This window comes from Drosophila tropicalis, unplaced genomic scaffold (genome assembly GCF_018151085.1).
Source record: "Drosophila tropicalis isolate 14030-0801.00 unplaced genomic scaffold, ASM1815108v1 contig_867, whole genome shotgun sequence".
Taxonomy (NCBI): domain Eukaryota; kingdom Metazoa; phylum Arthropoda; class Insecta; order Diptera; family Drosophilidae; genus Drosophila; species Drosophila tropicalis.
In genome coordinates, this window is record NW_027173362.1 from 972,099 (window position 1) to 999,229 (window position 27,131).

The window sequence follows — 27,131 nt, forward strand, 5'->3', positions numbered from 1 at the left end:
TTAGTTGCTTTTCCAACTGGCGTAGTATAACAGTATATTTTCTAAAATCAAACTTTGAGTACATGGAAATTTTGTGATTTTCCTACGAGTATATTTTGCTAGCCATAAATATTTATCAATATGGCATTGGAAGGGATTTGCGGTATGAACAAACTGGATTTTGCAACTCCGTATGAAATTCTCGACCACGGACAGCGCAATCAAGCTGCAATGGGTTCCATTAACTTTCAGAATCCATTCAAGTTGGTGTTGCCGCCAACACCATATGTGAGTGAGTGAAGTATTTTGTTTGATTCATTTATCTGAAGCTTCTGTACGTAATGTCTAGCCATTTGGGAATATAAACAAGCTGTTCGAGAAGACCAGCACAAAGATAAATGTCACCAGTGGCACCACCACGCTGGGTTTTATATTCCAAGGTGGGATCGTTTTGTGTGCCGATTCGCGTGGTACTTCCGACACATTCATTGGCTCCAATGAGGTGGAGAAAATTATAGAGATCAGTGATCATCTGCTGGGCACTATGGCCGGTTGTGCCGCCGATTGCTGCTACTGGGATCGGGTTTTAATGCGGGAGTGTCGCCTCTACGAGTTGCGCTTCAAGCGTAAATTGCCAGTGCGGGCAGCCGCACGAATGATCTGCAATACGGCCTTTCACATGCTGGATATGGGCTTGTCAATGGGCATGATGCTGGCAGGCTGGGGTCCGAAAGGTCCTCAACTCGCCTATGTCGACTCCGATGGCGAGCGTTTGTATGGCAGCAATTTCGTAGTGGGAAGCGGTTCACTTGCTGCTATGGGAGTGTTTGACGTGAATTTCCATTTCGACATGACCAACGAGGAGGCCTTTACGTTGGCAGAGCGTGCCCTTTACCACGCCACCTATAGCGACAGTTACACGGGGGGACTTGTGCGCGTCTATCATATCACTAAGGATGGTTGGAAAAAAATCTCATGTACAGATTCTGTCGTATTGCACGAACGCTTTAAGAACTTTGACAACCAACCAACGCTCGATGTCGATTCTAAGGAAAGGTATTTTGCCAGAGATGGTTTGGATCTCAAGAAGAGGCCATGCACAATCCCAAAGGAAGGGGATGAAGACAATGAGGGCAATAACGATGACACTCGATAATGGAAATAAGTTTATTTGCTTCATGAATGAAATAATATAGAAATAAAGATTATCTTCGAAATAAATCGTCTTTAACAGGTGAGATCTGATGGATTCGCTATAATTAGCTCTGGTTCTTCAGATACAGATTGTCTTAGATACATAAAAGTCCTACACTGTAAGATATTCCTCCTTTTTCATCTTCCTCTAAAACACAAAACTCCATCCTGGGATTCGAAGCCGGATCCTTGTTGTTCATATAATAATAACCGAAAAGTTGGCCTACGACTTTCTCTCTTCACATCCGCCCTCTTCTTGGGATCCCAATCTATTTCAACAGTTCCAAAGTCCTTAATGAGGAGAAAAACTAAAAATATTAAGACCAAAGTAATAAAAACGTTGATCATACATTAACAATGATCTTGAGGAACTCGACAAAGAGTCCTGGCTAGTTTCCTTGCTTCAAATGTATGTGGTGCCATAATAAAGTCCCATCACACTTGTTGGCCAAATATTCACCACGTTATAGCCAACTCAATTCAATTTAATAGCTGCCATTGTCTGGATTGGTCCTAGGCACTAATGCCCTATAGTCGGCCCTACAATTTAAACGCCACACAGTTAATCGCAGGCACTTTAAGTGGACTTGAAATTAATTTCAATTTTTATGCCTTTCCAAAAGGGGTTCCATATACTGCTCCATATACTTGTATGTATATCTCGGACTCAGCCGGATCGAATAACTATATCGTTCAGCTTACACCTAGACTTTAGACCTATATATTGGCATCAAAGCTTTAGCTGGCTCCATATTCGCATTGAAACTGATAATTTTCCAAAATAAAAATATTTTCTTTGTTTTTTTTTAATGATTTTCTTTATTTTCGTAATATATGTATGTATTTTTGTTGTTTGCTTGTTTTTTTTTGCATTTTTTTGTTGTTTTTTTATGTTGTTTGTTTTATATATATATATATTTTTCGTTTTGTTTTGTTGTTTGAAAGGTGTTAGGAAAAACAATGCAAAAAAATTATATGGTATGAAACTTATGTACTTATATAGAGAACCCTTTACAGTTACAGTTAGTTAGCTAAAATTAAATGTTTTTTTTTTTTTTTTTTTTTTGCTTTTTTGATTTGATTTTTGTGCTAATGTGAACAGTTTTTTGTTTTTGTTTTCTGATGCTGGCAATATGTTTATTATATACTTCTTCTTCTTCTTTTTATTATTTGTTTTTAAGCATTTTTCGAGATCGTTTTTTTATGTTTTGTAGTTTATTTTCGATTTATGTGGCGCTTGTTTAATTGCAAAAAAAAAAAAAAAAGGAAAACTTAAAAATACTTATGTGTAAATGTGTATAAAAAACGAGCACGAAAAAAAAAAAAATATATAGTTTATATTTATATATAATTTTAATACTTTGCAAAATAGTTTTTTAGGTATTGATCTTTACGTTTCGTTTTGGTTGCCTCGTTGCGGGGGCAAGTTTGGGGCTTTTTTTTTTTGTTTTTTTTTTTGTTTGCTAAAACTAAATATAAACTGAGCTTTGCATGTGCCTCGCCAAAGAAGTGTATAATTTAAAAAATTATAATATAAATTTAAATTGTGTGTCTGTGTGTGTGTGTGTGTGTGTATGGATATTGCCGTGTATGTGTGAATGGCTTAAGCTCATTTCAAATTGGTTTGACTTTTTTCTGTTCTTAATGTCAGAAGTTTTTTGAATCTTTTTGGCGAAATGGTTAACCAAGTTTCGGTGTTCCATTTTCCCTTCGTTTCTCAAATGCTTGCAGTTTATAGAGTTGCCACTTTAAACTGCAAAAGCTATGGTCACACTTCTAAGCCCTATGCACAGAGTTGCCATGGATAACAATGCACAATCCTAAGGGTTTCTCACTTCACTTTTATATTGGATTGTTGGCACCACTGTGAAATAGTTATTTGGAAACTTCGTTGGGATAACTTTTCAGGATATTCATCTAGTTGTGTAGTTAGATGTACATTTCAATAACTATATATTAGATGTATGTACATCACTCGTGTAATATCCATTCGAGTCAGGGCAAAAAGGCGTTGCCACCTTCTTGAAAGTAGTGGAAAACATTTGAGAAAAGGGAATTCACGATAACCCTAAGGTGAGTGTGTGTGTGTGTGTGTCTGTTTGTATCGAAAAGTTTAACCTTTAACCTGTTTGGTATATTGTGGCTTGTTGTAAGTTTGTATAACTAACTATTTTTTTCTTTTTGTTTACTATTTCGCACAATGTAAAATTTGTTTGCCGCGTTCTGTGTCTATTTGGATTAAGATTTGAAATGTGTTTGTGGTGTGGTGTGGTGTGTGTGTGTGTGATTAGTACATCTAATTATTACAAATAAAACATATATTTAGTATACATATATATATGTATGTATATTCAATATATGCAGATCGATTCATGCTTATGATATATACAAATACAGTTTCTCTTAATCGTAATACACTTTATTCTTCATTCGTTAGCTTATGCTTGTGCCTTCGCATTCGTTTCCGCTTCCGATTCACTTTCTTATGCTGAATTAACATGTTTTAGTTTTATTTTTAGTTTGTTTTTCGTTTTTAATTGGTAAAATACATTCATATACATACATATTTATGTAAATTTGATTTAATATAATTGTTTGTAATAGCTAGTAGACAATTTAAATATATATATATATATATTTCTTTTTATATATACGAATTATATTAATTTTAAATATTTTCTCCTCTTCCCTTTGTTTTATTTTTCTGCAGTAATCTTTTTGCTTTTTTGTTGCGAGTGCAAATCTTATTAAATATCTGTAATTACGGGCCCCATTGAATTCTTGTAACCGGTTCGATGGCCGTTAAATTGGTTATGGGAACCAAAATATCGGCGCCAAAACCTATCGAAAGAATCCTATAGAAACCACTCTACATATCCTAGACCATATCATATTTGCAATTACATTCATTCATATAAAAAAAATTGAATTGATTAAAAATGAAAATGAAAAAAAAAAAAAAAACACTTCTTCTTTCTAACATAATTTACAATTTATACTATAAATAATATTTATATATATATATATATAGAGGTTTATATATATATTTATGTGTATGTATATAGATAAGTATGTAAAACACTTTCACTTGATGTGGGGTTGGGATTGGTACAGATTTTTTTTCGTCTTTTGTTTTTAAATTGTTTAGGGAGAGGAATTTTTTTTGTTGTTTTTTCTTTTAAATTTCAAAATTTAATGTTCGCTTAGGGCTAATATTCCTTTTCTTAATGCATTCGTAGTACCTAATTATCGATATAAGTATATATAGGTTTATATATATATATTTCTATATCCATATATAATCCGTTTTCTTTCTAAAAAAAAAAAAAAAAACTTAAAGAATCGCGAGTAGTTTAATAGATGTTAATATTAAAACTTGAATTCTTCTTTTCTGCTCATTCATTCTTCTAATCTATTCTCTTCTATCTTCTATCTGCTGTCTTCTCTGTTCTCTCGTTCTTTTCTTCGGATTTCATTTTTGCAAATTGAATTTCTCTAAAAATCTACAATTCAGTCGTTTGGCACACACACACGCTATCGATTCATGCAACCAAGGTGGCAACGCTGTGCCTCTTATTTATGTGTTGGTTTATGCAGTGTTGCATATTCCCATCTCTTTCTCCACGCTACTGTACTGCGGTACTGTACTTCCTCGTTCCATGTTATGGCGTTTCGTTTCGCGACTTCTACTCTTCACAGAGGAAATGGAAGTGGGAGTTGAAATATTTTCTCTTTTGTTTCTTTTTTAAATTTAAAGGCAATTGAATTGTCGTTTTTTTTTCTTTTCTTTTTTTTTAGCTTTTTCTTTTAAGTGCTAGCAGTTAGCGCTTAAACCTCGGTGCCATCTTCGCCCTCATCGTCAAAGAGTTGACTTGTACTACCCTGACCCCGTAAAGTTGTCGTAACGGACATTTTCTTTTTGGGCTTCGGTGGTGGTCGCGGTGGTATTTTAGCCACTTTAGGGGAATCACCGATATTCGCGGTGGCGCCATGAGTCGGCGAGGCCGATGACCCTACCCCGCTAATTGTGTTTGCTGGCAATATGGCTATGCCATGACCATGATGATGCCTACCTCCACCATACAATGGCTCCGAATCGGAAGCGAAGAGATGCTGCTGCTGCTGCTGTTGCTGTTGCTGTTGCAATTGCTGCTGTTGTATCAATTCATGTATCGGCTCATAGATCTTGCTATTATTCGCCGCTGAGGCCACCGAAGTGAGACTGGGCGTGGCCGGCAGTGGTCGATCCCGCATTGTATACTGTTGTTGCTCCCGTTGTTGTTGCTGCTGCTGTTGCTGCTGTTGTTGCTGTGCTCCTGCACCGCTGCCATTCACCTTATTCAAATTGAGGGTAGAATTGCCTCCGGCTGTGGTGCGCAAACCCAAATTATCATAGACCGGCTCGGCTTGCAATTCGGCTGTAGTGGCCGTTCCCGTCTCACTGGGATTGGGCGATGTGGGCGATTGGAATTCACTCAAATGCGTTGCCGCCGCCGCCGCCGCAGCTGCTGCCCCCGAAGTGCTTGGGGCCCAACTGGGTACACGGGGTTTTCGAGGTATGGTCATGTAACCTTGTTTCATTACCACTGCCGTTGCGGCAGGCGAATAAACCACTGGGGCTGGCAAAAATGGTGATGCTTGCGAGGATTGCTGATGTTGCTGCAAGGCCGCCAGCTGCTGCTGTTGTTGCTGCTGCTGCTGCCGGCTGTTCGCCAGATTTGCTATCAATGCCAGATTGCGAGTCTTGGGATGTTGGAGCGTCATGAAGCCGTTGTGTGTGTGGGCCGCCGTTAGTGTGGTTGTACCATAGATGCCGTGCGGAGTCATGTGAGCATAAACAGGACTGGTTAGCGGCGGAGGCGAACGTATGCCATAGATCACCTGATCGGGTATATTGGATTGCGATGATTGCATCGATGGCGAAGTGGGCGGCACGCGTGCCGGAAAAGCCAACAAATCGGGTGGTAAGCTATTGCCATACGTATCATCCACATAGGTGTGACGAGAGCGGGGTGTGGTTGTTGTATCCGAAAGGGCCACCGAGTGTGTCTCATCGTCCCGAGAATGATTGGCCACTGCGAAAAGACAAGTAAGAAATGAACGAAATGAGTAATTAGGGTTTTAGGCATAAAGTTTTAGAAGCTAAAGTGCTTCACATTCCTCTATAGATACTCTAAGATGGCTAAACCACTATCAAACTAGCATTATTACTCACTTTGTCTAACTTAATGTAAGTTGATCTACTTATTGAATAAATATTAACAGTCCAATGTCAAAACACTTTGATAATTCAGCCTTCACCCATTCTCCTCCGCACACTTATTATTTCCACAGCATTAGCCAACACTAGATATCCCCTCACCACTCACTCCGTGGTAGCACACACACACACACACAAGGGTCACACGAAAAGAAGCCAATACAAACACACGAACAAAGGCCAACGGATGTTTGTTTTGAAATTTTCGATTTGCCAATTGCCGCAGATGGCAATTGAATTGCCAACGACAATTGAAAAGCCAATTGAATGCAATTGATGCAGTTTGTTTTCGTTGGTGTTGTGTTGGCTGCTCGTTTTATGAGTTAAGAGGAAGTTGGTAAGCGGGGTGAGTAAAGGGGTTTGAGGGCAGCAGATGCTTTGTTGACATGTGCCAAAAGTCGTATCGCATTATAGCCGACATTCCAGCTAGCAGATAATGTTAACTGTCAAATTAAATTAGTTTAAGAAATATGCAACTAACAATCCACGATTGTCTTATTACAGCATAAGAGATTTCTGTTCCATTTGATGTTCTGCTGAAGTTGGAGTTAGCTTTGAAACTGCTAAAGGAAACAAAACTTTTTGCTTTTAAATTTTACGTTTTTCGAGGCACAGCCTAAAAGTATGCAAGTAATGTGAATTGTCACACGAAATCAAAATGACACTAAGCTTGGAAATTGTAAAATGATTACTTGAATTTGTGGCTCCCGATTAATGTTAAGTCTACTGAATTTCTCTGCTTTTAACTTGGTCTACTTACCGTATACTGTTTCATCCAGCAACGTTTTCTTAATCTCATGCCCATCATCACCACCATCAACACTCTCGATATCCGTACGCCTGGGCGGCTTCTCGACCGGATTGACTTCGTTGAGCAAACTCTTTTGCATTTCCATTATAACCGAACCCTCGAGCATTGAGCCGTTGTGAGTCTTCTCCAATTTGGATGAAATCAATCCATCGTTACTCATCATGGTGTTGTCCTTTTGGTAGGTCTTAATGCGGCGACAATACCAGAAGAGGGTCAGTACGGAAACAATGAGCAACAGGAGAATCGAAGTAGCGATAAGGCAGATAATGAGAATGACATTGGTCTGCGGATCACTGGTCGAGGCGCCAATGGAGCCACTCATGCCGCCCAAATTGAGGCCCAATCCATCGCCACCGATAACACCGCCATAGTCTCCATTCACCAAGAGTTGGAACTCGGCCTCGGCTTTGCCGCCACGATTATCGGCTATGCAGATGTAGGAACCCTTGTCGGATTGTCGTACTCCAAAAATCCTTAGCTCCGATGTCATGGCCTGACGATAACCCTGTTCGATGGTGTTCAGGACTCGTATCCTCGGATCATTCAAATTGACCGGCCTCTTGTTGTACACCCAAGTGACATTTGGCCTGGGGGTGCCAACAATTTGGCAGGGCAATGTGATATTGTCGTGATTGGCCTCGACAAATGAACGCACCGAACCTAAAATTCGTGGGCGACATGCAAAGTTCTCAGTGGGCACTTCGCTCCAGAGTTTTCCCCGCAGCTGAGGCGGCTCCTGGCAATCGGTGGGCGGTGTATACAATCTCTTTGATATGGCGAAGTCGCGAAACTCTTGCAGCTCACAACTGCAATTCCATTGATTACTTTGCAGCGACAACGAGGTCAATTTCTGTAGATCCTTAAACGTTTCCTTGTGCAGGTGTGTCAATTGATTCTGATCCAGAGCAATGCTCGACAGAGGCAACGATCCAACAAATACACGCAACTGGACCTGCTTGAGGCGATTATTTCTAAACTCGACGCGTACCAGAAAACTCAAATTCACAAATAGATCATTCTGCAAGACTTCAATCTCATTATTATTGATGAGAACATTCCGCAGCTTCTCCAATCCGGCAAATGTGCCCGGATGTAGATCCCGTATATGATTGTTCGATAGATCCAGTTCAATCAATATCTGTAAGCCACGAAATGCCTCCCGATGGACCTCCTGTATGGTACAATTGCGCAAATAGATCTTATGCAAATTGGGCAGATCGGCCCGTAGGAACTCTTCACTACGAAGCTCGGGTATTTGATTAGACGAAAAATCAACCACTTGCATTTCATTGCTCATATTTTGTGGGATTTTGATGAGTTTCTTGTTTTTACAGTCCGCCGACTTCTTGCCCGAATTCCAATGGCAGTGACAACTGCTGCAATTCTGCATCCAATCCGTGTGGGCCACTGTCTCTTGGAGTAAAATGACAAGTAATACCAGATGGATGCCCATTAAACGGCCAAATAGCCGTTGATTTTTTTGCCCTTTCAGTTCCATTTTCATGTGATTGGTGGCTGTGGTATTTGCTTCTCTTTTTCTTTCTTAGATAATCCCAACACGTTCCAGCGCAGTGTTGAAGCTACCTAATCCTGTTCCCGTTTTCCGTTTCAGCGTTTCCTTTACGCCCTTTTGCGCACTTTCTGTGTGTGTGCGCGTTGCGTGTCACGTATTTTTTAAGCTGCTCCCCCGTTCCTTTGGTCAGACGGTGATTAGGGGGGAGTAAGCCCACTGTTTTCGATGGGTTTTGTTAATCCTTTTGACGCCTTGTTAATTTGATTTTTTTTTCCTTCCTCCTTACTGGCTTGCTCCCTTACAGAGCAGTGTGCGGGTGTGTTTGTGTGTGTGCGTTCGACAGACAAGACTGTGATTAATTAATGTCCCTTTAGAGACCCTTTTTTTTCGTCGTCCTTGCTGTTCATTCGTTGTTGTTCCTCGCAATTAGCAGCCGCACAGCATTTCCAACTGGAAAGAGATGTAAAGAAAACAAAAGTGTGTAGATTAGTAAAAAGTTAACCAGCAAGAAAGAAAAGCCAACGTTTTAAACAAAAGTTAAAGCGACCTTTTTTTTTTAAGTCATTTACCATTTAAATTTTACAGTGGATCGATCGATCGTCTGTACTATCAATTTATGTAAGATTACATTGAAAGGGAAAAAACATTGCCTTGAAATCTTTTTTTCTATGTTTTCTAAAGAGTCGATTTCGATTTCATGGATTTGGACAGATTTTTCTGCCTAGGACTGTGCATGACTCAATGTAAGAATCATTTATTGAATAATTGACAAATGACTAAAGAAAAGTTTTAAAAAGCAAAAGGGACAAACCAGAAACCAACCACAACAATAACAACAACAACAACGACAACAAAAATAACCACATACTGGTTTTTCTTTTGCGCTTTTTCGTGGCTTAATTTCTGGCTCAACAAGAAAAAGTGGTAAAGCGACTGAAGGAAGGGAGGGATGCTTTGAGGATGGTCGTCAGGTGGGACTTGATTAATGAAAATGTTGTTAAAGTCTGACAGCAGTTTGCGGCTGTCTAACTGACAACTTTTGCCACGCCCACCTGCTGTGCGCTCTGTACGGCACGAGTAACAAGAGGATCCAAAAAGAGGAATGCGTAGGATAACAAACAAAAAATAAAACAAGCCCGGCGAAAAAAAAAAAAGTGTGAACAAGCAACATGACAAAATTCTTTGTTAAAGGAAAACTCAAGCTGAGGTTTTCTTTTCGGTTGCAATTTTAATTAAATACTGATTCCCGTCTTCACATCTCCCGCATGGCCCATTTCCCTGTAAATATATTCCTGTCTCAGTTTTCATCATGTAACGCTTTCAGTCAGTGCAGGCAGCCGCAAATGTTTGCGGCAATCCTCACCCTCCAACTCCCTGTAGCTGGGGGAGCACACGGTTTTACCCAAGCGAAGGCAAACACAAATAAAATACGCGCATTATCTAGTAAAGTTTAGACCCCAAAAATAAATTATTCACAAATTAATAGCAATTGCAATCAAGTGCAACAGCAACTGCAATGGCGATAATCAGTGCTGGCAATTTGGCTAGTTTTTGGCTTTTGTTTACCAGTCTCAAGCTCTATGCCAGTTACCTCGCTGTGATCAAGATCATGATCTTCATTAGATTAGCTTAGAGTAAAGAGGAAGACTATCGCTAGTCTACAAGTGTGGTGGATGATGTCTTAATAATTGCTCAGATGTCAAGTCGGGTGAAAAATGCTTTGTTTTCAAATTATTTGAACTTGAATACAGTTCGGAGAGAACAACTTAAAGTTAGAAGTTTCATTTCGTTTCCTTGAATGCAAATTTTTGGTTGCCAAAGTAGTCACTACTCAAATAGTAAAATGATAAGTTAACAATTTGAGTTGCCATTAAGTCAAGTTTTGAGTCTTTGATATCATTTGAACTTTTCTGCCGCTTCCCCACCATCGGGACCGATGTCCCGCATCAACATTTACAAGTTTTTTTATGTTGCTAAGCGATGATGTAGGTTCGCCTCCGTTTCGTCCTTGTAATCATCCTTGTGCAGTTTTCTACCTAACACAATCCAGCCCTTTTAAGCCATTTTTCTGCTCACAATCGACCCATAAAACGCGGTTCGTTGAGGGTTTTTCTATGTATTTTCTTGTTGTTATTGTTGTTCTTGTAATTTTTTTTTCTGTTTTTTGTTTTTTGGTGTTTGTGTGTGTGCATTTGTTTGTGCACATTTTGCGCCCGTTGCTTTTGTTGTTGCTGTGTCAGCGGTTTTTGTTCGTTGGCAAGAGAAAAAACCTCAAAACAAATTAAATATGCAAATAAAAAGGAAAGAAAAATGCTGCAATTTTGCGCTTTGTTAAATATTTGCTCAATGGGTTTTTACCATTTGCATTGTTTACTGAGCAGAGACGAGACGAGAGGGGGCGAGGTAACAAAGTGGAGAAGATGGCAGTCATGTGAAGTGAAATGATGTAGAGGTACACACATACATACATAGATGATGGAACTTAGATCAAGGATGCAGATCGAAAACAAATTCTATGGCTAAAATCGGACTTTCCTTTCCTTTATTCTCACAACATTCTCACTCATTTGCCACAGCATTCACGCATCTATTACCAAATAGATAACAGGATCTCATGATCTAAGGCCACTTAAATGGCTGTCAATTTGTATTTGTGTTTAGCCCTCGAGGCATGTACGTCTTTATTTCCTTTAGTTCAGCTCTTCCCATTATCATCAATTGCTGCCATTTCTGGCTAGGTGACCCTAGGTGAAATACCCTTTACATTCATTTCGCGAATCAGGCATATTGAGATCGAAGACAACCACAGACCATGGTTAACTTCTCTGACTTTGCATGTGGGTTTGAGCTTTTGGGGTGACAATTAGAGTGAGGTAGATTTCTATTGATCCAACTACAGGGTATATCGACATTGGCATCCTGCTTTAATGTAACGATTCGTTTGTTTTTGCTGCCGCTGCTGCTGCTGCTGCTGTCATTTTATTGCCATTTGCGGTTGTAATTGCTATATAGAGAGAGAGAAGTGCCACGCCTCCCTCTACCCCCCTTTTGGCCTCTGACCATTTAGCTAGCCCGGTTGTGTCTATTGTCAGCTTAAATCGATTTGAACAAATTTAATTGCTTTGGTTTGGTTGCTGCTGCCGCCGCTGCTATTGTAGCTGCTGCTGCTGCTGCTTCTACCCATTTCCATTTTATTTGTATTTTTTCTTTTTTGTTTTGTTTTTTTGGGTTCGATTTTTATGCGCTTTTTGTTTTGAGCTTTTTTTCTCGTCGTATTCCAATTGGCAATTGCTTTTAAGTGTGTTTCGTGTTTCAGTCTCTTTTTATCTCCCTCTCTGTCTGACTTCTTTCCTATCTTTTTGTGCGACAAAAGTTGTTGAACCGTCAAAAAATGGACAACAATTTCCACTCGTTGCCGCCAACGTCGTCGTCGTCGTCGTCGTCACAACAAAATGTTGCTAAATGAAGCGCATTTCTTTTTTGTTACTTTTGTTTTTACATTTGTTAGAACAAATTGAAAGCCTATTTGCAAATTGTTTTTATGTACCATTTAAGTTTTTGAGTATCAAAGAAAAACCGTTTGCCTGCTCGGTTAGTCACGCCTAATGATGGCATAAGCGGAATGAAATGGAATCGACAGATCTGGCAACTCTTCGCGGGAATTTGAAGCAGAAAGGATCTAATGAAAATGACTCTGATTCTAGAGAATTGAATTGCCTATAAGAACTTCTTTTAACTATTCTCCAATCAAATCGGTCTAGTCTCAAACTCCTAATCGTCAATCGATCGTCTCGTCAAATAATGTTAGATCAATCAATGTTAGAGTGATCCATTGCTTTCATTGTTGACGACAAAAGTTATCGATATATTCATATTCATTGTTTCATATCTAAAATTTTCCTAAATAGTATAGATTGGGTAAGAAATTGAACATGAAACTAGCTTCTCATAAGTTTTTAAGTGATTTTTGGCTGACTATGCTCGTTAGTGGGCGGACCAAGTCATGTTTTGGAATTTGTCAATGAATTGGCTTTAGCCGATTTGCATTTATTTAAAGTGATTGAATATTTCGTTGATAGCAATTACCTGTCTTGCCAGAAGATATCTGTTTCTGATTTTGAGTGAAGCGTTTTCAAATAACATGGATTTTACTTATGAGCTTTAAACATGCCAACGTCAGAGGTAGGCAAAAATACCAACTTGAAACGGAAATTGAAACGATGCAAAAGACTCAACTCCACTCGTCTCGTCTCGACGCTTTTTCCATTTTTCTTAGTACATTGCAAATGCCAAAGAAAATTGCAACAGCCACAGTGAAATAGAAGACTCACTTTTCACTTCAGATGAATGCTGTTTGTATTGGAAGTTGTCAGACCTCTTTCAGTCGATTATGCATCTGTATTTCAGTCGGCTGTCATCTCTCTCTCCCTCTCTATGTTTCTGGCAATCATGAGGGAAATGCAATCAAAATTTTAACCACTTTTTCAAGTAATCAAATATTCCATTATCAATTGTTGTTTCAATTCAATTGAGCAACAGCTGTGACTGTATTTTATTTTTCTGGTCTTTTTCTTTTCGTTTTTATTTCAAGTGATACATTTTAATATTGTTTCTAATCTAACCAACCTAATCCTTGTATTAGATGTCAAAACTTTCAATAAGAAAAAAGAAACCCCAACTGAGATAGAGACAAAAAGTGTGGTTGAGTGGAGATTGAGTAGTTTGCCGCTTACAAAAAAGAAAGCAAAAAAGAAAAATTGCTTTTCGTTTCAAGTTAAACGATACCGAGAGGAAGAGTGATTCGAGTGGTCCTTCATCCTTTGCCACGTTTAGCTAAAAATTCATTTTCTTGGCTGGCAAAGTTTGAATTTAATTTGAACGCCAGTAGTCTAGACACTTCACCCACAACTACGTGGTTCGACTTGATTGGAATTGTGTTCACAGTTTGAGTTTCAGTTAGGGAAACTTGATTGCTGCTGCTGCTGCTGCTCTTGAAGCTCTTGGGCTAACTATTTTAGGTAACACCATCTGGGTCCAGGATGTAGCAAGGAAAACCACTATAGACAGCTGGACAGATAGATAGACAGACTGACAGACAGACCCACAGATAACCACACAGTCGATCTATCTCTCGACCCTGCAGACAACCGGATGCAGCAGGCGAAGGTGTTTAATTCAAAATGAGCAATTAATTTTTCGTAGGGTCATCCCAAACAGTTTCCTCTACATATTAAGTGCTAATACTTTGTCAATTATCTAAAGTTACCCAAAGGTGTTGCACGTTAAGAACTATCTAATTGAACTTAAATTGTACATATTGTTTTGACAAATGATTATTCAATCGGGTTTTAAATCGGTGATAAGGATACATTTCGGTTTGCGTGATTACGTTTGAATTTTGGTGTAGATTCCTTCGTTGGTCTAATCAAGATCTTTATGAACATTATAATAATGATATTGAAATGTTCAGACACACACACACACACACACATTGTGTACCTACTTAATATATTGTGCGATATCTGGACACATGTTTCCGACGATTTCAATCGTTCCGACCAAATGTAAATTGCTTATGTAATGGCCGAACATTTGACATATTCGTAAAAACAAATACAAATACAAACAAAAAAGGAAAACGAGAGAGAGAGAGAGGGAGAGAAAGAGAGTGAACAAGAAATGGGTAAAAAAAAAAAAACAGAAGAAAAATGTTTAGCATTAATGAACTTTTTGCCTGAATGGACACACAATGACCAGGCATAAAAGTAAAGTGAACATGTCAATAATAGTTGAAAATGGGCGATGAAATTCATGTTGCTGTGCGTGTGTGTGTGTTGGGTGGAAGTTTGGGTAGTATCCTATCCTCTCTACAATTGGCCAGACGAGAAGAGCAAATGCGGGAGAGTGGACAATCATAAAATTGGCCACACGCCTGACCCATTAATAAGTGGAGTGGATACCAAACAACTGACCATTGATGACCGGTCATTTCGCAAGCATAAATAAAGCATATTCGTTCGACTTATACATGATGTATGCCCACAGTCCATTGAGTGGGCGGAAGGGAAGTAGAAAACGTCGGCCAGGCCTCTGTACTATGGGAAAGATAACAAATTAGTGAAGAAGCTTCAACAAATCTAAAGAAGGTATTAAATTGGGGCATAGAGTTGAGGGTTTCTCATTGACATTTAAGTTTGAGAAATTTTTATTGGAATAATAATTTTTTCGTAGGTTTCAATGCCTGTCAGGCCCACTGTAGAAATTGTGTGTTGGAATATGGTGTGTAAATTATATTGTCCATTTTGGTATATGATATGATTGATGAACTTTTTGACATATGCAACCTATGGAGAACAACCTATATACAAGTCAGTACATACACACACACACACATACATGCATGTGTATGTATGTAAGTACGTGCCATGGACCTATAAAGAGCGATCAACTTCAATCCCTCATATTCTGTATATTTCCTCTTTCATCTCTCTCTTACTCTATCTCTGTCCATAAGTTACTTTCGGTGCCTCCTAGCTTCCTTCCGTTTCTCCATGTGTTTCAACCAGAGTTTTTATTATTATGCATATTAAGCACATGTCATTACGTGAGTGCCTCCGTTCGAACTCATGCACACACACACACACACACATTTATATGATGTAGTATATGTGCGTCGCATTAAGCGCACGTCCGTCCAACAACGACAACAACAACGAGAGAAAAATGGAGAAATAAATTAAATTGTATTACCAAAATTGGCCAAAATGTTGGCACAAAATTACCAAATGCGCGCAATTTTCTGTGTAGCAGTTTTCTGCCACAAAATGGCAACAGGCAACAGCCAATTGGAAGCGACTGAAATGCATCATAAATGATGATGGGTGGGTGGATTGGCTGAGTCCGAGGCCAAAGCCGATGCCTGAAGCTGCCATTTAACTACTGCCGACACATTAAGCATCTGCGGTGGATCAATCAATCAATCAACTTTACGTCAAAACTAAACATAACCAAGCGAAACCAAAAATTTCCAAAAATGTCAATGGAAAGCCCAAAACAAAGGCGAACATCAGTTAATATTCAAAAAGACAATCATTTTTGTCACAATGAATAAATTCATCTTATTTAGATTCTTTTAAAAGTATCAACACATTAATTTTAGTATTAATAAGTTCACTTATTCACTGAATTGCCAAAATTTTAAAAGAACCATTAGTTTTCACTATTAGGACTGAAGGTTCGAAATAATTATGATATATTCAGAAATCAAATAATTGTTGGCCATTAATGTCATATTCATTCTATAGCTCTGATATACATATCTCTTTAGAATGGATGTAAGATTAAAAGTCTAGGCTATTATTTGAACATGAACTTAAAAGAAAGTTGGTTGCATCGATTAAAAATTTGTGACTATCAGGAAACCTTTAGGAATTAACGTAGACTGGTGAATGGGAAAGTGACCAAGTCTGGAACCAAGCATTTTCAATTCCAGTGGGCTACTATACCATAGTATTTCACAGGAAGGCGAAAGAAGAAACTGAATGCTGAAATTCTCCTTCTAGCTCATAAGAATTGTTTTTTTTTTTCTGCTGAAAATCAACGATTTGATATTTTTTTGGTTGGCTCTTGTCTCTTTTGTTAAATTAAATGCCATAATTCATAACTTTGAGGCTTCCAAGGATATATGACAATCCTTTTCAGCTTTTCTGCTTTTTTTTTTTGTCGTTTTGTTTCCACTTCAACTTCCACTTTTGTCATGAAATTTATGTGCATATGCATTAACATATGGCAGATTGTGTGGCAGTGGCAAAATATGAACTAGAAGAAGAAGGCCTTTGCCTTATCTTCCACATATGTACATATGTGTATATATTTAGTGTGTAGTATAAGACTGCTGCACATTCCTACCTCTCGTTATCCATCTACCCTCAACTCTGTCTCTATGTAGTCTCTGGCCCATCTCTAGCAGGAGCACTTGGCCTGCCAACAAACTTAACAAATGAGCGCTTGAAACTTGTCTATGACCAGAAAAAGTATAACAACAACTAAAAAGCTGCCTAAACTCTGGCGCCAAAACTTTCTCAAAAACAAAATATGTCCGAGAGAGAGAGAGATAGACAGAGATAGAGAGAGAGAGAGAGAGAGCAGAAGTTGGAGTTGAAATTGGCGGTAGAGTAAAACAATAGGACCAACAGCCGTAAAGGCTAAGGCAAATAAAATTACTATTGTCTCACCCCGGGCCGATGCCTTCTGCCCATCATTTCTCTTCCCCCCTCTCGCCTTTGACACTCTGTTACGAATGACAGCTGCAAATAAATGAGAAAAAGCTGACATGAAAGAAAAAATCCAACTAAAAATCATAGAAACATAAAGAAAACCTACAAAACTAAAAAAAAAAAAAAAAAAAAAAAAAAGAAACCAAATATGCAAATTCGAGTATGTCAAATGGAAATTTTCGCAAGAAAAATAAAAAGGAAATCCAACAAATGCAAAAAAAACAAAGTGTAAAGTGGTTGGACTATAAAATAAAGTTGCCTAGATTCATATATATGATATGGAGTCAAAATTAACTAGATGGATGGAAGAACGAAAATTTCATAAGTCAATTGGTGATGCCGACCTAAAGATACCCTCTGACATGTATGTACATTCATCTTTACCAGAATATGTAATTCAAATTAAGATTCTTTTGATTTCTCAGTTCCTTTTGGCAATATTCGTCTCAATTACTTGATCAATTTTCTTTCAGTGTAAAAGTCAGATGCTCTCACTGGACTGTCACATAGTAAACTGCAAAATTTGTAGAATTTTTGTTGTTTACTGACCCCATCGTAAATCTATCTTGATGGCAAATGGAGGAGCCACAACAGTATGTGCATATGTATACGTATGTGTGTATGTATGTTTGCATAGCTGTATGTGCGGGTAGATATAAATTCCATTGCATCATCAAGTCAAAAGAAAATTCAAAGAAACCAAACCACAAATTGCTGTTAGCAACGACAAAGTGGAGAATTGTCCACGATGACCATTACCACCAACACCAATACCAACGCCAACGCCAGCAGCAACACCAACACCAACAACAACGCAATGCAAGAATGTTGACAGTATAAATGTTGGCTCGAGCCCCCCGCATCGGTTGGCTGTCGGGGCCCTCAAGTGTATGGAATGGTCGGACAATGTCTAATGTCTAATGCCTAATGCGAAATGGCGGCATGTGCAACTAACAGGTTGCCTGCCAAGTCAAGTCGTTGTATTAATAGCAAGCAGATTGAGACACAGCACACAAAATGGGCTGGGTGGATTGTGGAGGCGGGAGCAGACAATGTGGATGGGGGGTGGGGGTGTGGTTAAGTTGTGGTTACAATGCTTAGGCTTTGTTTACAAGCAATCTCGTTCAATATGCATGAGATACAAAACGCGAAGCACACAAACACACACACACGTACACAAGGGTATACATACACATGTGTTTGTAATGACTAGCCATAGCGAAGGGATGGTTGGGCAAGAGAATCAATGTATGTGAATGTTCTCTTGCCCCAATACAAACACACACACACACACACACACACACTCACAGAAGCAGGCCAATGCAAATGTTAACTGCAATTCATCATTAGTTCAAGATTTACGTTTCAATCAGCTGATAAGTAGGCAACGATTTTCATTCAACATTTATTCATAATGAATTGTTAAATATTGCGAATTTCCTTGCAAAATTTCATGTAAAACATTATTTAATGTATCAATAAAGGCACCAGATCAATATGCATTAGCACATAGACGAGTCCAGACCCTTTTAGACATTTAAATATTCATAACGAAGGAAACTTTTAGCCATTTCAACAATCATCTTCTAACTGAAACCCAGGGCTTTGAACCCATTTGAGTGGAATTGCAGGAGCCTAGGAAAATTCTTTGAAAAGCTCTTAACAAATGGAAATGAAATTAATTTTTTAAGCGATTCTGCATTTTTTGTTTCGTTTTAAACTTATTGCGTTTTAAGGTAGCTTTTTTTTGTTCTCTTTGTGTTTCCTTTCGGCTATTTCGTTTTCGTTTTGTCTAGCCCAATTTTGTGTGGTCGGTTTTTTGGTCTAGCCAAACCGGATGTGGGCTTTGACCTCACTTTGCCAGTGAGGATTGTTGTTATTGCCGTTGGTGCTATTCTCTGTGCTGCTCTGTGGCCAATACGGCGTATGAGCAATATACCAAAAAAGTCAGATGCTGAGAGCGAGAGAGAGAGAGAGTGTATGTGTATGTGTGATGTAGAGACTTTTTAGCTAGGCATTTACAAAAATTTAAATATATTATATACATAGAATGCAATTGATAGAAAGTCCTTCTCCTCTTATCCATTTCATCGCTCTTTATTTTATTTTTTACCTCTCGCCTTTCGTCTATCGCCTGTGTCCTGTTGATGAGTTATTTAAGCTATTAAACAAAACGTCTTTTTTATTGTTTTCGCTGTTGTTTGTAGAGCCAGCTTTAGCCAGCGTAGCACCTGTGGTAGAGAGCTGGTGCTGAGCTTGAAAAATTACTTTTGACAGAAGATCCAATGTTATTAATACCTATTAAAACGTAAAGCGCTTGTGCAGATTGTTGGAGCTTCTGTCCCGTCTTCAATATGTCCTTGATATTTGCCTGATGGCTCTCAATCAGTAATCATTTCTGATACCTGGCCCCCCCCACCCTCCAATTCCATTAAAAAACAAGTCTCTGGCAGCCATTTGGCGTCTTTTCTATTGGAAATGCTAAAGACCTGTGGGTTAACCGGAAAAACATTCTGTAACCCTTTCTTTCTGCTTATTTTGGGGTTTCTCCTCAAATCTCGAGACAACAATTTTTATGGCATAAAATTTTAGTTCTGCTTTTTATAGTTCTCCTTTAGTTTCTTCATGTTTTTCTTGTCGCTTAGTGAAAAAGATGAGGAAACACCCAGGAAAAAGTAAATTGCCATTTCTCTTTTCTAAGCAATTTTTTTTTACTGCCGTTAAGGGAATGTGTTTATTTATACACACATATACAATTTTCCGCACAGTGTAAAAAAAGAAGAAAAAAAACATCAAGCGGCAGTCAGAGAGAACGGGCAGAGAGGCAGAGAAGAAGTAGAGCCATTTGTCGCGTCTAGACAACCACGGCGGCGACTACTTTGATGTTGAGTAGAGAACAACGACAACAACAAAATGTTTGAAAAATAGATAGAATAGAAGAAAAAGCACACACACACACACACACAAACACACACTTTCAAGACGAAGTCTGAGCTGCTTAGTAATTTCATTTCTCTCCTTCTTGTTCACTATCAATGTAAAGCTAAGCCCTTAGTTAGTCTGCTTATTCAGTTGCCTCCCACAACTCAACAAAACGAAGGCGTTGACAAATTGATAAGAAAGAGAACAATATGGCTATGACGTCATAGCTGCTTCATCCTGACAAATTGGCCAGTGTTGTTCGAGTACTCCACTTTCGTTCTTGCCAAACGTTTTATGGTTATCAGGTAGAGTCAATAGAGTTTAAATTTTAAAACAATTTCAAGCAGATGTTGCAAGTGAAAATATCGAAATGTTATTGATAATAGCTAATTGCCGATTGGTGCTTAATGTCTTAAGCCTTATGCTAAAACTAGGAATCAAACTAATCTAATCTAAATCACAGAAGACTTGTGTAATTCTCCTGTGCTCTATTTTTTGTCTTAACCTCAGTTAGTGAATTATTTTAGTGTCTAACTGATTTAATTGCAAATTTATTTCGGTGGGCAGTGCATTTCTCTCTCTCTCTCTCTCTCTCTCTCTCTCTCTCTCCCTCTCTTTCTTACTTTTTGGCTCTAATGAAAATTAAAGGGGTTTTCCTTTTTGGGCCACACGCTAGCCGTAATGCGGAAATTAACAGATACAAGGATAAATGTGTATTCTGGTTGACTTGAGCCCTGGCTTAACCCATCTACTAACTACTAATTAGTGCATGTAGAATAGTCAAGGTTGGCCAATAAATTTCACTAGCTACTTTTTTACTAAAGTCTAAAGTTGTAAATATGCATTGTTAACCTAATATGGTTAGAATTCTGATGGACATATTGATTCTTAATTAATTCTGTCACTTTTGAAGTGGGGTTAATTTGCCGGGTATTGTATTTTGATTAATTTGTCGAACATTGGTGTTGAAATGTTGTAAAATGCAATTAGGTCAAATGTCATTTACATTAACCAGTTCGATGAGGCAGCCAGAGGCAACAAGACAAGAGAATTACGTTATTCTCTGTGTCGTTTTATTTTTTTGTGTACTCTGATTAAATAAAACAGAACGAGAAATATTGTTAATTTTTTTTCTGTTATTTGTTGTTACATATATTATGCATAAATATCAATAAGGCAATGAAGTGAATGGCAATCCTTTGTTTGGTCTTGCGCCGAATGAGCACTAAGACTTGCTTTCATTTTGAATTCGATTTGTCATCAATATGAGGTGAAGCCGAAGCAGGGGGCTAAAGGAGTGAATCGTAGAAGTAAAAAGGGAGCTGAGCTGAGCTGAGCTGGAGAGGAGTTAGGTAAGAGTAAAGTTGCATTCTAATAGGGCATGGGTCTGTTTCTGTTGCTTTAACTACTGCTCATGGGGGCCTTTCATATAGATGTCACACACACACACAGACATGTATAAGTGTACACTGCATACGAAAAGTATGCAAATCGAGTGCAATTTGCATACAAAGTGCCGCCAAGAGAGACAGCGATTGAGAGCGAGAAAGAAGAGCAGACACCGAATAAAAGTGAGAAATGCAATAGATGCAATGTCGTTGACATTTCCGACATTGTCTGGCTGGTTTAGCTCATTAAGTTTAGTGAAGACAAAGAAAAAAGTGGACTAAAGGATTATTAAAAATTATTATCTTGGCAAAGCTGGAATAGTTGGTTAACAAATTTTAGGCTAAAGTTTTTTTTTTTGGCCATATTTACATACATATATGAACTCTAATAACTCCATAGAGTTGTTTTTTTGTTTTTACATGCCAAAGTCATTTTAATTGGCTTCAGAAAGTTTATCTTTCATATACCTGGAAATGCTTTGTAGTTGTAGGTACATTTGTGTATTTGTATGTGTGTGTGTACTCGAATTCATTTCATTTCCATATTTATGGCATTTGGGAAATGTTTTCAAACTTAAATTATATTTCAGATTTGGGGAGTCCAAAAAAATAAATAAAATCTGATTTTACCAGAACTAACTAACTTTGTCTGCCTCTTCAAAAAATGCCATAGGGAGGCCGGCCAAAACTGCATACATTTTGCATGCACTGTGCACGTACATATGAATCTATACATACGTATGTATGTGAAGGATGTGAGCTTGTTTTTAAGTTTCTTCCTAAACATATAGAAAGTATAGTATATAACTATAGTATAAAAAGAAACAAACAAAAATATATGTTTGTTTGTATGTGTGTGTGTGTGTGTGTTTACATATATTTACGACTATTTGTATACGTCACTTATTGTTGCTGCTGCCGAGTAGTTCTCATGTTGTTGCCGCTTTTGCTTTTTAGCCAACTTGTTTCTTGTTGCCTGACGTTTGCTCCGGCTTCCTTTTTCTTGCCTTTTCTTACTGTTTGCCTACTCTTGCTTTGGGCAGGGTATATCGACAAACGTCGGCACCAACTGACAGCTGGAGCTTGGTCGATTCGTTTGTTATCCTTTTGGTTTGCCTAATTTTGTATTCACTTAGAGAGTTCCGTCTTTTTGTAGGGTATTTCAAAGTTGTTGTAAAGTTGCTGGCATTATTTTTACTTTCCAGTTTATTTTTTCTTTCGTTTCTCTCCTTGTGGCATGTTTTGATTTCTTACACATTTTTGCCATTAAAATGCAGAAAATTTTCTTACACAAGGAAAAGAAATAAGGCAAGAAGAATAGGGAAACAGAGAAAGAAGGAAGAATCAGAAATTGTTCAACGGAATTTTGCGCTCTCTCTCTCGCTTTGTCCCTATATTGTACATACATATGTATCTAGATATATACTTATATATATATATACCTACATAAAAGTGTGTTTCTACATATGTATAGGTTTATAAGGGCGGAAGTGGCTGTGTGTGAGTATTTTATGACTCAAACTCAAACTAACATGTTAATTATTTTTCCCATAAAGACGAAACGAAGGAAACTGGCAAAAGTGGAAAATGAAATGTTTATATTTATAAGATGAAAATTGGGCAATTTTTATGCACATTTCGACTTTTTCTCTTCTGTTATTTTTCTGGTCTGTTTCAAACAGACAAAATAAAAATTAAAACGAAGAAAAATAATCTCACGAAAAATGCTTCGACCCATAGATGTGAAGTGTGAAAAGTTTCCTTTTAACTAACTAACGATAGACTTATGTTAAGTGGTCTCTAACCTAAAGTCGTTTAGAGATGTCCATAAGATACTCTCGATCTTTATAGTTAACAAAATGTTGAAATACGAAAATTCAAATTCTGACATTACAATTCTAGAGTCTGATAATAAGAGAACAATAAATCACATTGAACTTGTTTAAAAATAAAGTTATTATAACTGCACTATCTAGTTAGTTGGCTATTGTTCTGCTACAAACTGACCGCATTTTGGCCCATAATCGGAAAATGCGAATTTACCTAAGGCAATATTGAAATAATGTGTTAATTGCGGGAACCAGCGAGAAGGATTCAAATGTTAAGTCTCCCAGCAATACATGGATAACACACTCAAACACAGTCACAGACAGACACATATTATGGGGGAGGGAAATGAGAGGCAATTGGTCAAAAGGCTAAGTCCTCGATTAACATAAGTTGCCCAGGCTTTAAGCATTCGAAAACTCAAGAACAATGCAATTTTCTCTAGGGCTAAAGGGCTGTTTTAGAGCATACAACTTACCCGTTGTCCAGCGTAAACATGTTAATCTGCAAAAAAAATAATAAAAAAATATTACAAAACATTACACAAATGAATAAATGTATTTATAAATATGTGTATTGTACATACATATATGCGATATATAATGCGCATTTCATGTGTGCATTGGATGGGCTAAAATGTTTCCTTTCCTTTCATTTTAATAATACCCTGTATCCACCGCACAAATGGTAGATCAAGATCGACTGATAATGTGATAAGATATAGAATTCAAGATTTATTTATTGTTCTTTTTTGTTTCATATGGTTAGATATGCTTCGTGACTCCCACAGATGAATTAAACAGGGAATCCTCAAAAGATATAAGTATTTCCCAATTGTTTTAGATGGACTATTACAGGGTATTTCCAAGGTCGTCTACTTTCCCCTTTGATGGCGTTCATCGACTGGGCTTTTTCTTTATCCACATTTTGTTTTTGTTGTTTCTGCTTTTCTTTTTTTTGTTCAGTTTTTCAGTTGAACAATTGCGAAAATTGTAATAAATGTGGGTAGTAGAGGGATGGGAATGGTACGCGGAGTCGAAGGGTGCTGCTGTTGGCTCTGGGCAAATTGATGTTGGCTTTATAATCAAAAAAAACCAAAAAAGAATTCAATTCTCACCCAAAAAGGATAAAATCGCACGAAATTTGTTACTCAACTTGGCGGCATTTGGGGTATTTGAATGTTTTATGGTTTCAAACTGGAAATAAAATTCATAAAATCGACAGGCATTTTGGGAGGCGTTTGTGCCACGGATAATGCCGAGAGGGGGGGAGGCGTGACTCTGTGTTACAATCAAACAATAAATCTTCTTTTTTATATCAGTGTGTGTGTGTGTTTTTTTTTTTTTTTTTTTTTCTGGTTCTCCCAAACAGTAAGCTCATTTAGATTTATATACCCCGCTGCCTCTCAAACTGTTTTGTGGAGTATTTCCCATTCGCCCCCCTCTCGTCAGGGTGTGTGTGTATAAAACTGAAAAACTTTTCTGATTCCCATTTTGTGTGTGTGTGTGTGTTTTTTTTTTTTTTTTTTTATTTTTGGTTTTGCATTTAACTTTTTATGCTTATTTTTATTATCATTTTTTTGTTTTGTTTGTGCACTCGAAGTGATTTGAAATATTATTTCAGTCAGTTTCATTGGAGTTTATATTCGATTTTACGCTGTGCGTTTCCCTGACATGACTTTAGCTTTATCTTTATCTCTGGCTTTAATTTTATCAGTTTCTCTATATAGCTTAACGTTGAGATTGTCGCATTGATAATGAGCTAAATATATCAAAGTTAAGCCATAGCAATGGGCCATTTGTCAGCCATGAGGAAGTTAACTTAAGCTCGAATGAGAAAACTCATTTGAAACAATTGCACATCTTGTGAAGGGCCTTCAGAAATTAAACATTGGCAAGCGATCAGGTTTTATGCATTACCTGATAAAAAAAAAAGTCTAAAATGAATTTGACTTTAATACAAATGCAAAACGATATCTCATTCCATCATTTCTGCTATGTCAAAATGGTAAAATATTTGCATATTTCGAATGGGGCCCTATTTCCCAGTTACATGTTTGAAATTTCACCAAAATCGTGAACATAAACAAAAAAGATGAGCGATTGGCATTTGAACATGGATTGCATTTCGCCATGGCAACTTAATCCACGTTTTGTTCCGTCTAATAGTATAATTCACATTGACAAATTATCGATAAATTTTTACAAAATAAACGAACAAATGAGCCAGCCAGCGAACAAATAAACGAATGAACGAACTAACGGATAAACAACATGACATGTCAATGGAAGGGAGGGTAAAGAGTAATGGCGTAAGCTTTGTCTAACTATAAATGGGAAAAATGAAAATGAAATGCAACAACTGCAACGATAAGAACAGAGCGACAGAGCCAAAAGCATGGACAGCAAACTAGTAAGGAGATAAAAGCCAACACCAATGCTCCAAAGGCTGAAGCCAATAACGAAGGAAACGATGCCAACAATATCGACAAGGAACACACACACAATACGAATACATATACATATGTACATATGTCTGTATATATAAATGCATGGACTTTGAGGTATACGCAAAAAAAAAAAGGAATGAAAGAAAGAAAAGAATGCAGTGGAGCCAACGGAAATCCCTCTTAACTCAAACCAAATGAAAAGTTGGCGCCCAACGTGGGGCAACGGAAGGTTAATACTTATTGTCAGGTAGATGTACGAGTTTATTCGGTACGCCTGTGTGTTACAACATATAAACGCCATGTTGTACCATTTATTTACGCTATATCAGCGATTTTTCTATATAAAAGAATAACCAACAAACGGACAAGCAACAAACAAACAAACGCATTGCCTGGCTTATACATACATACATAGGTAAACATACATGCTTATATCTATATAGATGTGAGTGTGTGTGTGTGTAGTAATAAAAACAATTCCATGAATGTGCAAATGCCATTTGATACGAATGCGAAACAAATATAGAAAAAGCTGATACGCCAACTATAATAAAATGCTGTAAAAATATGTGTATGTACATATATTCCTCTATCGGTGTCTATGTGTGTGTGTCTGTGTGTGTGTGTGTGCGTGTGGCTGTTGTGTTGTTTATGGAGCTAATGATAGCTACTGCATGGGGCAAATGGCCTTTGGATCTCCATTGTTGAACTTAGCACCTTCAACATTCCGTTTCTATGTCAAAGGTCATAGAGGAGCCGAGACTGAGCTCTTGATAACCGTTTAGGGGCTCAACAACTAATTTAATATCAATTTGATGGGATATTATAATTTATTTTTATTCAACATTTTCGGTTTAGTAAATTGCAGAAAGCTCTCTTCACCTCTTTGGTTCACTCAGGTTGACAAATCACTTGAGCCTCCAATGCCAAGGATAAAAGAAATGCCTTAACGAATTCTTTCAGAGAGAGCGTTGATTAGCCATAGGTTTGATGATATTGGAAGAAACATATTCCATTTCAGTTTGTAAATAAGAACAAGACAGGTCTTCATCTAAGTTCAGGCCAACAAAGAGCCCGCATGTTGTTCACAAGTTTGCTAAGATAACTTTTCGATGGATTGACTTTTATTTATGGCCTCGCGCGTGCAGAGTATTTAAGGACCATGGACAAATATTGCGGATATGTTGTCCACAGTTCTGTTGGCCAACAGAAAGGTAGCTTCTTGAATTGAAATATGAATATTAAAGCAAAACGAACATGAGAACGTTTCAAATAAATAAGAGGCCATTGAGACGCACAATGGAGGAGTCAAGAACAAAAAAAGTAGCTCAAGTCAAAGTTGAGCCAAGTCTAAGAAAAAGGATCAAAGGCAGGAGAAGAGAATGCGAGAGGGGAGTAAGAGAACAGCTCTTAGCCCTAATATAATTATAGGCATGAGTGAACAATGTGGAGAAGCAGAAGAAGGGAGAGACCCACCATGAAGAAGAAGATGAGCCATCAGGCAACGGCGGA

At 37.8% G+C, this 27,131-nt stretch overlaps 2 protein-coding genes across 2 annotated transcripts in view; one reads left to right on the forward strand and one right to left on the reverse strand.

Moving 5' to 3' along the window:
• On the forward strand, window positions 1–1,200 carry LOC137583572 (proteasome subunit beta type-5-like). Its single transcript, XM_068298658.1, has 2 exons — window positions 1–267; window positions 329–1,200. The coding sequence occupies exons 1-2, from the start codon at window positions 121–123 to the stop codon at window positions 1,133–1,135; spliced, it is 954 nt and encodes a 317-aa protein (XP_068154759.1). The 5' UTR covers window positions 1–120; the 3' UTR covers window positions 1,136–1,200.
• A 2,658-nt stretch (window positions 1,201–3,858) lies between these two features.
• kek5 (kekkon 5) overlaps window positions 3,859–27,131 on the reverse strand; it is a 157,055-nt gene continuing 133,782 nt past the window's right edge. The window contains exons 4-6 of the mRNA XM_068298348.1: window positions 23,649–23,674; window positions 7,194–9,207; window positions 3,859–6,248 (exon numbers count right to left, since the gene is read on the reverse strand). Of these exons, the coding sequence (XP_068154449.1) occupies window positions 5,002–6,248; window positions 7,194–8,748 (2,802 nt within the window). The 5' untranslated portion in view covers window positions 8,749–9,207; window positions 23,649–23,674 and the 3' untranslated portion in view covers window positions 3,859–5,001. The remainder of the gene's footprint in view (window positions 6,249–7,193; window positions 9,208–23,648; window positions 23,675–27,131) is intronic.